At 37.1% G+C, this 15,670-nt stretch overlaps 2 protein-coding genes across 2 annotated transcripts; one reads left to right on the top strand and one right to left on the bottom strand.

Annotated features, from left to right (window-relative positions):
• Nucleotides 1–496: 496 nt before the first annotated feature.
• Nucleotides 497–5,805, top strand: LOC114358546 (uridine-cytidine kinase-like 1). The gene is made up of 4 exons (XM_028312535.1): nt 497–572; nt 2,595–2,740; nt 3,709–3,906; nt 4,461–5,805. Exons 1-4 carry the CDS (start codon nt 497–499, stop codon nt 4,575–4,577), a joined length of 537 nt encoding a protein of 178 aa, XP_028168336.1. The 3' UTR covers nt 4,578–5,805.
• A 4,617-nt stretch (nt 5,806–10,422) lies between these two features.
• LOC114358548 (xylose isomerase-like) lies at nt 10,423–15,665 on the bottom strand. Its single transcript, XM_028312539.1, has 8 exons — nt 15,023–15,665; nt 14,710–14,850; nt 14,030–14,303; nt 12,940–13,383; nt 12,543–12,636; nt 11,931–12,095; nt 11,120–11,205; nt 10,423–10,672 (listed from the first exon to the last, which is right to left on the bottom strand). Exons 1-8 carry the CDS (start codon nt 15,102–15,104, stop codon nt 10,576–10,578), a joined length of 1,383 nt encoding a protein of 460 aa, XP_028168340.1. The 5' UTR covers nt 15,105–15,665; the 3' UTR covers nt 10,423–10,575.
• Nucleotides 15,666–15,670: the final 5 nt, after the last annotated feature.

Raw genomic sequence — 15,670 nt, 5'->3', positions numbered from 1 at the left:
GTCTACATGCGGCGTGCGGGAGATTTCTGGAACGCATGCCACAGGGCCCGTTTTCATCAGTCGATATGGTCCGCATGCGTTCAGCCATTTTGAACAGTGTTATTCTAATCAAACAAGCACACGTATGAAATATTTGACTCAAGACCCGCAAGCAAGCTGTATATCGACTAATGAATTACATTGGTCGATAGCACGGTCGGTATAATCCCTGCAGGCGTTGTACCAAACGCGTATCGACTTGCAACTTTCCATTGGTCGTTATCTCGCATGCGGGGAGTCCCCGCATGTTGTATACCGAACGAGTTATCGACTAATGAAAATGCGCCATAAGACTCATCATCATCATTATCATCATCATCTTCATCATCATCATCATCATCATCATCATGCGCTCGCATAGAATCGAAATAATATTTATTCAGTTTAGACCACAAGTGGCACTTATGAACATCAAAACGAAATATAGTAAATAATAATAAAAGAAAAGGTAGCCCTTATGGAAGAGTTCGCGCTGTCTCTGCTACTGTACTCCGACCACAGCGTGGACACGCCGCAAGGCTTCAGTTATAGCGGTGAGGCTCATTATCATCATCCACTCCGAGCGGCTTATACGCGACGTCATCACCAGTGATCGCGTACAAAACAGCTAACATACGCGTAACAGTAGTCTTCCAATCCCAACTAATATTATAAATGCGAAAGTAACTCTGTCTGTCTGTCTGTCTGTCTGTCTGTCTGTTACGCTTTCCCGCTTAAACCTCGCAACCGATTTTGATGAAATTTGGCATAGAGATAGTTTGAGTCCCGGGAAAGAACATAGGATAGTTTTTATCCCGGTTTTTGAAACAGGGACGCGCGCGATAAAGTTTTTCTGTGACAGACAAAATTCCACGCGGGCGAAGCCGCGGGCGGAAAGCTAGTTACTTATAATAGTTAGAGAGGCGAATAGGGGAATTTTCGGCAATACTCGAGCGTGACAGTTTAAGATATGAGAGATACCTTAGACCTAATCGAACAACCTTGTAAAGTATTTAGCTCTATATGTAGTGACGCGCGCCTAAGATAGACGATCAGATTAGTAAAAAAAAAATGGATAGTCTGAAATACTCGAGCGCGTCAGATTAAGATATTGGGGGTTCATTTTACTGTTTAAAGACTAAATTTCACTAATCTGACGATAAGTCCTTGACGCCGCCGAGTTATAGGGTCGCGAACTTGTAAAAAAAACGTTAATCCAGCATTCTCGAGCGCGATTTTTATTTTTTTATTTTGAAGAATATAATCTAAAACTTACTAAAAATACAAAATCTGCCGGTTTCCGCATGACCGGAAGTGTGGAGAAGCCATTTCGTCTTCCTAAGAACGCGTTACGGCATATAAGTCGCGAACGATACATTTTACAAAAAAAAAGTTTAAATAAACAAAAAAGGTTTTAAATTTTATTTTACACAAAAAAGGTCTCTTTACATTTTTGTCCAAAGAAAGGAAAAAAAGAAACCAAAAAACCTTTTTCGGTCAGATTAAGAGAACCCACCAACATTTTTGTCAGATTAAAAAAATATGCTTTCAGGATACCGAGATAAACCTCCCCTATGAAAATCTGACGCGCTCGAGTATTTCAAAAAAACGTTTTTTTGCATTTTCAAAAATTCATCGTAACTTATCGTCACACTGAAATCGTCAGTTTTTTTAAAGGGAGCTTCCTTGGGGCCTACTTAACACCCCTTCCGAAAATCTGACGCGCTCGAGTAATTTTTTTGGCAATTAGTATACCGTTGTTATCAGAGGTACTCGGGGCATACGTAGTATGAATATCTGACGCGCTCGAGAATGCCCAAGTAACTGTTTTTTTTAACATTTTTGAAAAACCGCACACGCCAAACCCACCGCTAAAATGGTTTTTGCCATACGAGCTTTTCTTTTCGAAATTATTTTATCTTTCGATTTTGATAGGTCTCGACGGCGCCGTTGAATTACGCCATTTAGCTACCTCGCCTCCCTAACTATAATAAGTAACCAAATAAAAAAATAAAGTAAATAAACATCCAGGCCGCTACCAACCGGGCAAAGGGGAAATCATTGGGGGAGGTCTGTGTTCAGCAGTAGGTCTAATAAATAAATAAATAAATATCTTTGGACATTTTACACTGCGCTTCTAGTCCCAAACTAAGCGAAGCTTGTACTATGGGTACTAGACAACGGATATAAACATAGTTAATACTTTTTTTTTGTAATACATACTTATTATACATAGAAAACACCCAGTCCAATACAAACAAATATGTTCATGCACACAAATGTTTGTACTGTGCGGAAATCGTACCCGCTACCTCCGGAATAGTAGTCCGTTTCGAACCACTACTCCAAACGGCCGACATGATATTAGCTACACAATTCTGTAGCTAAAATGATGATTATTTAGTCGACGGGTTCATTCACGAATATGCTTTTAGTAACAATTTTAAAGGTTAACTTAAACAACGCAGTTTGATTAAACCCTGAGTTCGATATAAACGCAGCAACAAAGCTAGCTTCTATCTAACCCTGAAAATATCGTTCGAAAGCTAATCTAAACCTTATCTCCACGCCCCAAGGCCGCAAATGTGACGTGGAGAAAATCTGCGGCGTGTCGATCCTGCGCGCCGGCGAGACCATGGAGCAGGCCGTGTGCGACGTCTGCAAGGACATCCGCATCGGCAAGATACTCATACAGACCAACCAGCAGACTGACGAGCCGGAGGTCAGTGTAGGCTACACTTAGTTACTGCCAAGGCTCGGATACCGGTTCATTTTTCAAACTGTTAATGCCTTAAGTACAAGAGAACGAAATAATTTCGTTTTCGTTCTTTACCACAATTAACCGTCATATCGGGGCACAGCCGATGTCGCCGTTTTATGCAAGACGCCGGCCGCGCGGGAATGAGGGCTATCGTTTTAGCGCTCACCAGTTAGCGCCACTGTAGAGTAAGGTCCTGTCACTTGCTAGTAGCGAAGACAGTGGCGCTGACTGGTGAGCGCGAAAGTGGTAGGAGGACTATCGCATTTGCACTCATCAAGATGGCGCCACTGTAGAGTAAGGTCCTGTCAATCGCCAGGGGTGCCAACTGTTAAGTATAAAAACGGTAGCCCTCATTAAGTATCGTTTTCGCTCGGAACAAAATTTAAACAAAAACGAAATAGAATTTTTCAAACTGGGTTCAACTTAACAGTTGGCACCACTGACGAGTGACAGAACCTTACTCTACAGTGGCGTCATCCTGGTGAGTGAAATGCGATAGTCCTCCCCCCTCCTACTGCTTCACTGTTTTAGCCACTAGCGAGTAACAGGACCTACAGTGGCTCTAACTGCTGAGGGCAAATACGATAGCCCTCATTAACTGATATAAATTAATACTTTTTATAGGCTATCAGACCTTTGTTTCTTCCATAAAATTTCGATGAGCCAGAAGGCAATTCAAACCAGACTAGGAGTTTAAAAGGGTTAAATGGATTATTGAGCCTAGCATTAGACCTAGAAGTTAAATATTAGGTAGTCATTAATTGAGTATCCAACATTGAATTAAAAGCCATATGATTTAGATTAACTTCAAAAACATTCAAGCTATGATAAGTTCTAAAAGTAAATGACAAGTTTTCTGTTCATCATTTTTTTGTAGAGCCACTTTTCTTTAGGATTAACAGATCTTTATTAGAGCTCTTTGTTTCCAGCTATACTACCTCCGGCTGCCCAAAGACATAAAGGACTACCGCGTGATCCTCATGGACGCCACCGTGGCCACCGGCGCCGCCGCCATCATGGCCATCCGCGTGCTGCTCGACCACGACGTGCCCGAGGACCACATCAGCCTCGTGTCACTGCTTATGGCAGAGATCGGCGTACACTCCATCGCCTACGCCTTCCCCAAGGTTGGTAAATAGATTATCTTAACGCGGTCACTCATCGGTGGTATACTATAATCCGGGCCTTTTCAAGGCGAGAGTGAAAAGGCCCTTACAGGGCAGATATGTACCATCCTAGACTGCATCCCACTTAACATCAGGTGCGATTGTGGTCAAATACCTGCCTTATCATAAAAAAAAATACACTACCTTTTTCTTAACACATTCACTCATCGGTAGCAAGCGACAGTGTTATCGAAAACTTTCGTTTATAACAATACCATTATATTTAACTGCGACCAACCTCAATCACACTTCAGTCTTTCTTTCTTGTAAAAGTGCTTTTTTAAAGCCTACTTACAGAAATAAATGAGTTTTACTGAGTTTTTTTTTTTTTACTTTTTGTAGTCAGGACTACTGCCTGAGACATTGTCTAAATCTTTATCAAAGACGCACGGCTCATGTTGACTTACATATAGACCCCCTATCCTACAATTACATAGTTTTTAATTCAATTAATTTTCATTTTATCTCAAAATCATAACCTAACCTAACCTTTTAAACTTTAATACTTTTTCCAGGTAAAAATCGTAACATCAGCTCTAGACCCGGAGATCAACGAGAAGTTCTACGTGTTACCCGGGATAGGCAACTTCGGCGACCGCTACTTCGGCACCGAGCCCGCCGACGACGAGTAGCAAACCAACCAGGTACGTTGTGACGCGGAACTATAGGCGCACGATGAGGAAGGCATAAACAACACCAGTGGGCCTAAAATGCGCGCCGTGATAAACTTTTATCGACGTCAAAATATATGGGCAAAATCGATAAAATGGCGTGATAACCGCTTATCGCGGCGCGCATCTTAGGCCTACAGTAGGCGCGTTGTGATAAGCTTTTATTGTGCCATTTTATCGATTTCCTGACGTTGGTCGTGCAAAAATATCGATAAGATTTTATCACGGCGCGCAAACTTGTCTGGTATGTTGTAACGCGAAACGATAGATATAATCATAGCATCGTTGAGGCTAGTGTTAGAGCCAAACTGTTCACAAAAATAATACTATCTCTAAAGCTACAAGTGGGCGGTGACAAAGAAACGATAGGCAGGATATACGCAAACATTATTAAGGCGTAGTGTGAAGAGCCAAGATGTTCACAAAAAGAACACTATCTCCAAAACTATAAGTGGGCGGTGACAATTTTCACATGGTGTCGTGTGCCTATATTTTGCGTCACAACTTTACCACGTAAAATCGTGATGCTAACTCATCTTACTCAGTGGCAAAACATGATTCTGGCATTTCGAGAACTCGGGGAAAATACGTAATCGTAAATTTGATGAGATGCCACTCGGCCAGATGGGAGCAAAATATAACTGACAAAATTGCGGTGGATGCCACGATGACGTACCCAAATGATTTTTTTAATCTAAAGTCAGATCTATCGATTCAAAATTAAAATTATTAAAATATACAAAAAAAGTGTTTATTTATGTTGTGCAATATTTAAAAAATGCTACAAACAAACTGTATGTAAAAAAGTACAATGAATAAATTATTTATTTGTCAAAATGAAATCCAGCTGTCAAATTGACAGTGACATTTTTGATCACGAATCGTAAATCTGACTTTACCAGCATGAGTTTTATGTCAAAACTCTTTAGTTCAACCAAAACTAAACTACCCACGAAGGCCGTGATATTTATTGTCTTTGGTAAGATCGCATCGTATATCCACATTTATCTCGTATACAACGGTGTATTATAAAATCTAGTAAAATACCGTTGGATTCTAGAAAAAACGTAGAATATGCCATACGCATTTTGTAGTGTCATTATTATGTACTGTTGGAGGATTACATTTGGTAGTTTTTGATGAAATAAAAAGTACACGTCCAATGAGTTTTTTTTTGTATTAGTAAATTTTTTAAAAATATCGAAATACATTTTTTTTTCTAAAACGCTCACTTTTTCAACCAATTTGAAAATTTTTGAAACAAAATTATTTTCTATCCAACTACCAAGTGTATATCGCCTTATTTATTATTTATAACATTGGGCTGAACATGTATTCCTATTTGATATTATTTATTTATTTATGCAAAAACANCAAAAACAACTTGCTATGGAAGCGGTTACGGCTGTTTTAGGTCTTCCACAAGGCGATTTCAATGAATTTTTAGACCTATTTTCGTATACAATGTATATTTTATTTTACAATATTTTTATTCAACTTTTAGTAAATTGACCAGTGAATATTATTTCTGAATGGTTGATATACAAAATGTGTATGTATTATCAATTTTACAATAAATTAAATTAATGTTTATGCTCCAGTAAATGAAATGTCTTTTCAATATTGATTTTCTTTTGGATAGTCAGAATTCAGTAGAAGATCTAAAAAAGTTGTTTTTATGCCAATGTTTTTATTTAATTTATATTTATTAGGTAAGGCCTTAATCTTAATTTACCAACGATTAAATAAAAGTCCTTGGGGGAGGCCTTTGTCCAGCAGTGGACGTCTTTCGGCTGAAACGAACGAAATAAAAGGCTATATTTATAAATCTCTAGTCCACACTAACGTAAAGTAAGTAGACATGACAACAACGACTGAAGAAAAGAAAAATTGGTTATAATTTATAAGTAAATTATTTATTAATGTGTTCCATAATATCAAAGTTTATCATGGAGCCAAAGAAAATCTTGTTCCTAATATTTATTTATGGTCAGTAATAATAATTTCAAATCAATAATTTTCCCAATCTCAAATTCTACTACACTACTATTTTCCAAATTCTATTTTCAAAAACGTCACTTTTATCTTAAAAATACGTCTTTCTGTTTATTATGAAAGTAAAAAGACACGTACTAAATCTTTAAAAAGGAACAAAATATTTTGTCAACAATTCTTTTTTTAAATCCACTGATCACAACATTTGACCATGTTACGTTTACAAAGAAAGATAGTGCAAAATGTAACTTATTTTTATATCAAAGTTTATTTATAGATAAATACTCGTTTCCATAGCGATTTGTCTTTGCCATAGCGGCGTAGGTCGAATATCGTAAATACGCTTTCCTAATGTTAGTAAAATTATTTATGACTGTACCCTTACACTTATTATTTATGCCATGCTACAATAAAACAAGATGAACTATAACTGTTATACTAATCATACGCCCGTATTCACAAACGATGCTTGCTTAAGTGAAGCAGCAAATCGAACGCACAGCGTTGTATTAAACTGAGCTCTATTGAGCTCTGTGATTGGTTCGTGTCTGACCCTGTGCGTCCACGCGCACTGTGAGGCCTCATAGTAATGTTTGTGAATACGGGCGATAGAAACACTAAAAAGTGCAGAGTATAATTTTTATTGTACCATGTTACCCATATAGCATTGCCTACATTTATGTAAAAACTAAGCTCACTGGAAAGTCATCAAAATAATATATTTTTATATTACAATTATTAAGTTATTGAATAAATAAATCCTGCTGTGACAGCATTTTGAACATGAAAAACATTTTTGTTCGACAGATGTCGACAATAATGTTGCAACTCAAAATGTCACAATTTGAGTTACAACATTATTGTTTCTTTTTTTTTCAGAAAAAATCTTTTAAAAAAGGGTTTAATAAACAAATAGTTCCCTTAACTACCCCAGTGAGCTCAATTTTCAATTGATACCCAGTAAAAATTAACCATGGTGCTTTTACATTACGAAATGAACTTCAACAAAGTGTTCCAGTAAAATAGTTGTTTAATAAGAACCGATTGTATGTATGTATGTATTCATTCCGAAGCGATGCTGCCATTTTGACTCTTTCTTCTTGTATTTTCAGTATTAGGTTTTACTTAATTTACCCCCTGGTTTTTTATCTTAGTTAAAAATTAGTTTGACAGTTGTTGCATTGATTGACACGTGTGACGCCTTTTATGTCTTTAACCATCTAGAGAACATAATAATAACAACTCTATTGCCATTTAAAAGCAGCTTAAAAAGAAGCCTATAAGAACTGCTCGCGCGTTCACTAAATGGAATATGCAATAAACATTGTCGCGCGTCATGTTGAGAAACATTTTGTTTCCCAGTGTGCCCAAGGTTGGTGGGATTGGAAAATTGTTTTTAAAACCACAATTAGGTCCAACAACTGCTCATTGTCAATCAATGACATCTATAGTCTGGTTTGCAAACACGTAGAATTTTGTCCAATGACCCCAAGCTACCCATCCTTAACGCTCGCGCGTAATTATATTGCTGTCGCGCCTGGGTAGCTTGGGGTCATTGGACAAAATTCTACGTGCTCACAGACCGGGCTTTAATAAATATTATCTGACTGCAATGTACTTGTTTAAACACCCGGGGTTAAAGCCAAACGTGGCGATGACTTAATTATACTTTGTATATATTAGCTAATTGGCTTCGTGAATAATTTAAATTTAGGGTAAACTCGCCTGCGAGTAGCGTTATGATATTAATTTAGCTTAATTTTACATTTTTAGTTATTTATTTAGTTCAATAAGTTTTTTATAAGTTGTTTTTCTCATTACTTGTTATATTTATAAACCTGCCATGAAATTAATGCACATTGAACTGAAGAAAAAGTTGTCTAACATAAGAAAAAAAGTTAGCTTTGATTGATCAAAAATGTATATCGGAGTGTGAGCAAACCTAAAATTACATTCATAAAAATACTTAAAAAATACTTAGTATAATGTTGTAACTACAACATAATAATAGTCAGATTTAACTAAAATTCAAACCCAATATAGTTCCTAATACAATAAAGAAAAAAATAGTAATGTAATTAGAAACGAGGAAGAAAATTAACTATCTCTGTCTTTTTCTTATATTTGTTCTCTCACTCTTTATTTAATACATTTCTTGGCAGGTTTTATTTTTAGTCGACTGATCAAGGCACATCTTATTTGCTATTGCTAGATCATTAGTGCATTTTGAATCTTAAAAGTTTAGATTGTTATTTTCAGTGCACATATACTTAATATTGTATATGTTACGGCTAAAGATAGGTGTGAACATAAACTTAAGATTAGCCGGCTAAACTTAAGTTTATCTTCGACGAGGTGTTAATGTTAGTTTCTTCTATCTTTAGCCGGCTAAACTTAAGTGTAACCGCAGGCCCTTGGCTAAAAATGTAGAAGGAAATGGAAAAGGAAACAATGTAATAATGTGTACTATTTTGACACGAAAACTTTATTAACACGTTCCGACGCTGTACTCCAGTCCACTATGACACTAACAATCTTCACATAAATGGTTTATACACCTATACCCGTACTGTTGTTCACAATATTTTGCAACAACAAGTCTGCTCTCTATGAAACTCTAATGTAAAATCGACGGTTGTTGCCGTAGTGATTTTTAGATTGATTTTCGTGAAAACGGCGAGACCCGTACTGCCATAATATGAATCAATTCCACCTTTACTGTATGTGCCGTTACCGCGGCGGAACGTGTTAAAAAATAATCACTTTCATTACACATACTTTTATGTACCTATGTAGGTATTCAAAATTACAATTATTACAATAACAAAATATTAATCACTTAGAACAATATCTACCTAATCATTAAAATAAAATAATAAGGAACCATTTGGTCATTACAATTGAATCTTCTGTAGGTATTTAAAATTACAAAATAAAACAAAATAAAACTGCGCGCGCGTTGTCTCCCCACCGCCCCCTCAAGCCCTCCGCCGGCCTGGCGCGCCCATCGAATACATTTTTAGCCGTTTCGTTTTGGCTAATGTGCACATTAGCCGGCTAAAGATGGAATATCACGACGCAAACTAACATGTTATCGAACTTTAGCTGATTCTCGAAGATAAACTTAAGTTTAGCCGGCTAATCTTAAGTTTATGTTCACAACTATCTTTAGCCGTAACATATATTATATATGTACTTATTTATTAATGGTAATCAAAGGTTGAACCAAATTGTAATTTATACAAACCAGAAAACTGTATTTAAAAGAACGATACAATATACTGGTTAGTCCCAGTATCGTTGTCATAACTATGCATTTTTATTATTGGAAAATTAACCCAAAATATATTACAAATTAGTACTTAACTGTATTGCAAATCTAAAACTCAGAAAAATAATTCTGTCCTTTTCGATTCATGCCACAAACTTTAAAATAAAAAGAGCTAAAAAGAAATAGAAAAGGATGAGATGAGAGACAAATATGTATTTGTAGACAATGTGACAATAGATTTCGATTCGCGATAGTAATCGCTTCACTACAACCTCACGTTCAAAAAGTACTTTTTCTTAGACGTATGCGTCTTTACCGAATCGAAATCGACAGCAAACGTTACGTTGTCTAGAAGCACAGTTTCGAAATTATACTGTTTTATAATATTTTACTTTGCACAATATGTATGTACAATATATTTAATACGGTAGGCAAAATTGTATAGCTGTAAGTTGCTGTGAATATTTAAAAAAAATACAAAAAAAGTAAACAAACTGAAAAAGATACAAATAAAAGAAGATTATTCAAATATGACTTTTATTTAAACCAGAGCTTAATGTCAAGGACTAATTGAACTAAAATTATGTATTATTTTTTACATTTTAGTCGACTAAATTAACCGTAGACTAACGATATTTATTGTAAGGTAAAAACAACTTTAAGTACTTACAACTAAAACCCATTGTTGTTTGGTCAGACGTGTTCACTGGAGTCCAGGTAGCGTTGCAGCGTCAAGTCGAAATGCTCGTATTTTGCTATCGGCACTTCACTGTGGGAACTGTGGTTCTTTCTGGAAAGATTTTATTATTTTTGATAACACTTCACAAGAAAAAAAATGTTATTACACACAACTATCGATAGTAAAACTGTTTTATACAAATCTACCCTCTAACGGGACTATTGTCACCTCTCTTTCCCACCACTGCAACTCCTGTGTAGCCAGGATCTACAGCTTGACCGCGAATAAAAAAAACCCAACCAGTTAAGGTCAAGTTTGTCCCGGGGGAAAGTTAAACTGTCATTGAACCCGCAACGAAACTAATCAGAAGAACATAGGAAGAGTTCGAAGTTAAGGTTCGACTTCCCTCCATGCAAAGCGGATGACAGGTGACAAACAAAGGTTTAGTAACCTTTATGAAAAAGATATGCACCACGGACAATAAACATAATTAAGTCTTACCCTCTAAGTAGTTACTTAGTCCAGCCCTAGCAAAATACCCGTTCTAAATTGACTTACTTGTAGTATTCCTCGCACTCTTCCATCGAAACGTCGCTGCTGACCAGCCGGGAACCGAACCCGCTGTAGTACGACGCGTATCTTTGCTGTAACAAACAATTTATTGGCACTGGTACACTGACAGCTTTCGAACTTAAACTTACGATAACTTTATCGGTAGACTACATATCTATGGCTGAGTTTTAAGGTTCGGATTGAAAAAATAAAAGCAACACAACCATCGTTTGGTTCTAATTTTTTCTGATAAATAAACGTGTGATGAAAACCACAACTTCTCTCAAAACAATGGACAAGTTTCCAATTTGTTTCTTTGAATAAATCTTGAAAATATAAGTAAAACTAATAATAATTGTGACAGAATCATGAAAATATCTCTACAAATACAAAAGTTACTCACTCAATAATTATATTATGTCAAAGTCTTTTTCTTCTTTATGTATATGGCCAGGTCTGGGATATGTTAAAAAAAAGGTTACAAAATTTTACAAAGAAAGAATCTTGAGCGAAACTGGCTGAAAAATTTAAAACTACTAGATTTTAAAAAAATGTTCTGTCAACAGCACTGGACCAGGGGTGATTTACTGTTTATACTCCGAATGAGTGCCGTGACGTCACCGATGAGATGGCGGCGAAATATTTGTTATGCGCAACTTTGGGGCCCTGTAATTTCTTTATAATGTAGATATATTTTCATGATTCTTTCACCATTATGATAAGTTTTACTTATATTTTCAAGTTTTATTTAAAAAAAAAATGGAAACTTCTCCGTTGGTAACAACTACCCAATCCAAAAAAAGAATCTAAAACCCACCTGTAAATGTTTAGCGAACATCTGCTCCGCTACCATTCCGGCTGCGAATCTGAGACCTTTAGCGAGCGCGTCCACATACTTCACGCAGTGCGTCACTAGCTCTCGCAAGTCGCTGTCTCGGCGCGGGGACAGCTTGAGGTTAATACCCCCTATGAGGGGGTTACCCTGGAAATAAACACTTATTATAATAAATGGAACAACAACTTATTTATAATACTTGAAATATACTGCCTATTACTAATGACTTTAAAGTTCAGAATCCTATGTTGGAATTCAAACCAAGCCAAATGGCCGCCATAGGCAAGACTACAATAGTCGACTACTGAGTAATAACAAATTCAATTGGTTTTTAACCTTATAAGAAAGGTCTAACGTTCAGAACCCATTGTTGGAAATTCGTCAAGGATCCACCACCATGGATTAAAAGTAAACTAGACTAGAGAAGATGCCACAGACAGAATAGATTGAGGTGAGTAATTTCTTTAATTAGTTGTTAATCAAGATTCATATTATTATTATCTCTTCTAATGTTTTAGAAAGCGAACGATTTCACCATAAAGTGTGTAATATAAAAACATTGGCACAATTTTTCAAGGCAATAAATTTTAGTACCTGATCAATGATGCATTTCATCATGAGCGTGAATTGCTTCGTGTTGTAATGGTCCACATCATTGGTGATGACCACGCCGCCCAACATGTTATACCTTTAATCAAAATATAATACCCATAACTATGTAGAATATTTCAAAACAGCTCATCTACACTAATATTATAAAGAAGAAAACTCAAAACTACGGGACCGTTTTTTTAAATTATTTCACCATTTGAAAGCTACATTTACTCACGAGTAACATAGGCTAATCTCTAATAATCAAATAGTCTTAGAAAATTACAGTCTAAAATGAAACACCCTAATATACCTAATAACTTGCTGCCTTGCACCATTAAATTGAATAACTCGACACTGGCAAGAGGCATAGCCATAAAATAAACTAAAAATAACTTACACATTGGCCATAAACATGTGATGTCCAGGCGGCGAGCACACTTTGTAATATCTCTCCAAATTGTAGCTCTTCAAAAAGTACAAACAACTCGTCACATCCCACATGTATCTGTTCACGACATCGTCCCTCCAACTCTGGTGTTGCCAGCTGCCAAAATTACAGTTGTAATATCTCGAATTACAGTTGTAATACGGCATCATTAGGAGCTGGCATCTGTAATTCAGCCTGTCTTTGTATTCGGCGGTGATTTTCAATAGTTTTGCGAATAGTTTTATTTCTCTGGTGACGTCAGTCTGGAAGATATTATCGTAGCCTTCTCTGTGTGGCCAGATAAGAAAACATTCAGCGTTGAGGCGCTGACTCACTTCGAGGCATTTCTTGATTTGCGTCGCGGCCTGGGCGTATGTCGTGGATTCGTTACTCGTGAAGGCACCGGAGGCATATCTATGAATAACACAAAGGCAGGTTTATGAACTTGAAATTCGCAATGTGGGCCAAAAATATTGGTGACATTAAAATAAAAATCCGAGTAAATTAACTGAAGATTATCGTGCCTACCAATCCAAAAAGTGTCGTATCGTACCAGCCAGAACAATCGCCGTGTCTCGTTGAGCTATTAGTTACACTGACATTTAATCCTTCTTTTTTCTTGCTGTATTAATCTCAGGTTAATCCCTTCTAATCGTGGGGATTATTATAAATGAAAATAATAACGATTCCATCGCCGGTGGAGCGTAAAAAAACCGCTAAGGGACCTATAAGACAAAGGAATATCATCATCATCATTTCAGCCATAGGACGTCCACTGCTGAACATAGGCCTCCCCCCAATGCTTTCCATGTTGATCGATTGGTAGCGGCCTGCGTCCAGCGCTTCCCTGCTACCTTTACGATGTCGTCGACGTCGACGTCGTCGCCGACGGATTAGCAAGCTGAAGTGGCAATGGGCAGGGCATATAGTACGCAGAACTGACGACCGATGGGGCAGAAAGGTTCTAGAATGGAGGCCGCGTACCGGAAAACGCAGCGTGGGACGTCCACCTACAAGGTGGACCGACGACAAAGGAATATGCAATATTAAAAAATCTTACCGCGGATGCGAATGCAAATCAGGCGCCAGCCACAGCAGCTTAACATGGCTCCTCTGTCCCAACTCCTGCACAAACTCCACAACTTCATCCCAATGCTGCTTGTTTTCTTCCCAACTATCGCAATACGGCACCAGGTCCGAGTCGAAAGCAGTCCAGTATTTGATGCCCAGTTTGGTGCAGAAGTCGAAGAGAGCCTTGATGCAGCGCTTGTGGTTGTCTATGGTGTGGGATCCGTCGTCCCACGGCCGGTGGGGGGACTTGTGGCTGTCTGACCCTGGAAGATGAGGTAAGTGAAACTTAAAGTGGGGAAATGTTATGGAAACGGTCGGTAAGGTTATTCTGTTTTTTAAGTTTGTGAGGGTAGATTGAAAACTTGAAGGTGATTCCATGGCTTGATTTTTAAAGTTAAAACATTTACTTGTATAAGTTTAAATTAAGGAAAAAAGATGTTTAATTGCAAAACTTTTATTACGTAAAACGTATTTTATAACTACCTACCTAACTACTCCCGAAAAATTTTGAAAATGAACTCTGAAGCATGGTTCAAAAACGTAATATTCAAGGTTCGTTTCATTTCGTTATAAAAATTAATTAGAAACTCACCAATAAATATATTCCATTAGTATGTAGTAAAAGATGCTTATTTAATTTTTACTAAGAAACAAAATGCAGGCACGCACCGTTTCTAAAATCCGAAAGACAAACGCTGAGCTTCAGCCAGTCGTCCAAAGCGCGGGAGTGCACGCGCTCGCTGCAGTAGTACCGGTACCCGCTACCGTCCGTCGGCGGCGCTAGGTTGTTGTACTCTACCTTGTCTATGCCTGAACATACGATAATTTATTACGTTACAATGCAAAAATTGAGAGGATGTGCGACTACGTCTTATTAAAATTATTTAACCTCTAAACTGTTAAGCCATAATATTGTAGACATAAAATAAGAAGCAAATAAGAGCCTCTAAAAATAATACAAAGGACTCGAGTAAGAACTCACCTTGAAAGTAGTCAACATTGTCTCCCGGTCTTGCCTCTCGCACCTTCTGCCTCTTGGCTCCAGGTTGATTGTAGCCTGACATCTTATACCTTCAGGGCAACTTTAGTCAGATCTGTACGCCACAAATACTCTGTATGGTTCAGTTAGTAGCTAGAGTATGTCAAAAAACATGGCACGAAGAAGCTTTTAAATATTATTATTAATTTACTTGTGACTGGGTAGTTTGTTTTCTTGAATAAAAATTAACTTCTATTCAATAAACTTACAGAATTATTTAACCACAACTAAATGCCGAAGAAAATAGAGCGCGACGCTTTCGTAATAACTTTCACTCTACAATTACTTGCATTTGAAAAATAATTATTTATTTTTTATAATATCACTGACAATGACCCTTATTCACCAGCTTACAGAGACTGACAGACAAACAGCGCAGCGTAACGTTATATAACGAGTTATGAAAGGGCGCGCCGGACCGTGCCGTCCTTTGTTGCAAACTGGATGCGTGATACATAATGTAGGTTAGTCGAGGTGTAATAAAGAATCCTTTTCTTTTAATTTGGTCCTTTGTTTTGATACGAAGAGTAATACAATATATTAAAGAAATTACATACGTTACAAAACCGTAGTACAGCAGTTACCGAAAAT

Source organism: Ostrinia furnacalis, unplaced genomic scaffold (assembly GCF_004193835.3).
Source record: "Ostrinia furnacalis isolate ACB-3 unplaced genomic scaffold, ASM419383v2 OfSCF3982, whole genome shotgun sequence".
Classification (NCBI taxonomy): Eukaryota; Metazoa; Arthropoda; class Insecta; order Lepidoptera; family Crambidae; genus Ostrinia; species Ostrinia furnacalis.
Note: the sequence above shows the minus strand (reverse complement) of the source record. Positions and strands in the feature narration are given on the sequence as shown.

Bases quoted from the DNA above. Each gene is read 5' to 3' on its own strand.
- LOC114358548 (XM_028312539.1), bottom strand. From the start codon at position 15,104: ATGTCAGGCTACAATCAACCTGGAGCCAAGAGGCAGAAGGTGCGAGAG. The intron at 12,637-12,939 runs GTAAGTTATTTT...TTTTGATTAAAG, and splicing joins CACATGTTTATGGCCAATGT to GTATAACATGTTGGGCGGCG. The intron at 12,096-12,542 runs GTACTAAAATTT...GTTTATTTCCAG, and splicing joins TGAAATGCATCATTGATCAG to GGTAACCCCCTCATAGGGGG.
- LOC114358546 (XM_028312535.1), top strand. From the start codon at position 497: ATGGAAGAGTTCGCGCTGTCTCTGCTACTGTACTCCGACCACAGCGTG. The intron at 2,741-3,708 runs GTCAGTGTAGGC...CTTTGTTTCCAG, and splicing joins AGCAGACTGACGAGCCGGAG to CTATACTACCTCCGGCTGCC. The intron at 3,907-4,460 runs GTTGGTAAATAG...TACTTTTTCCAG, and splicing joins TCGCCTACGCCTTCCCCAAG to GTAAAAATCGTAACATCAGC.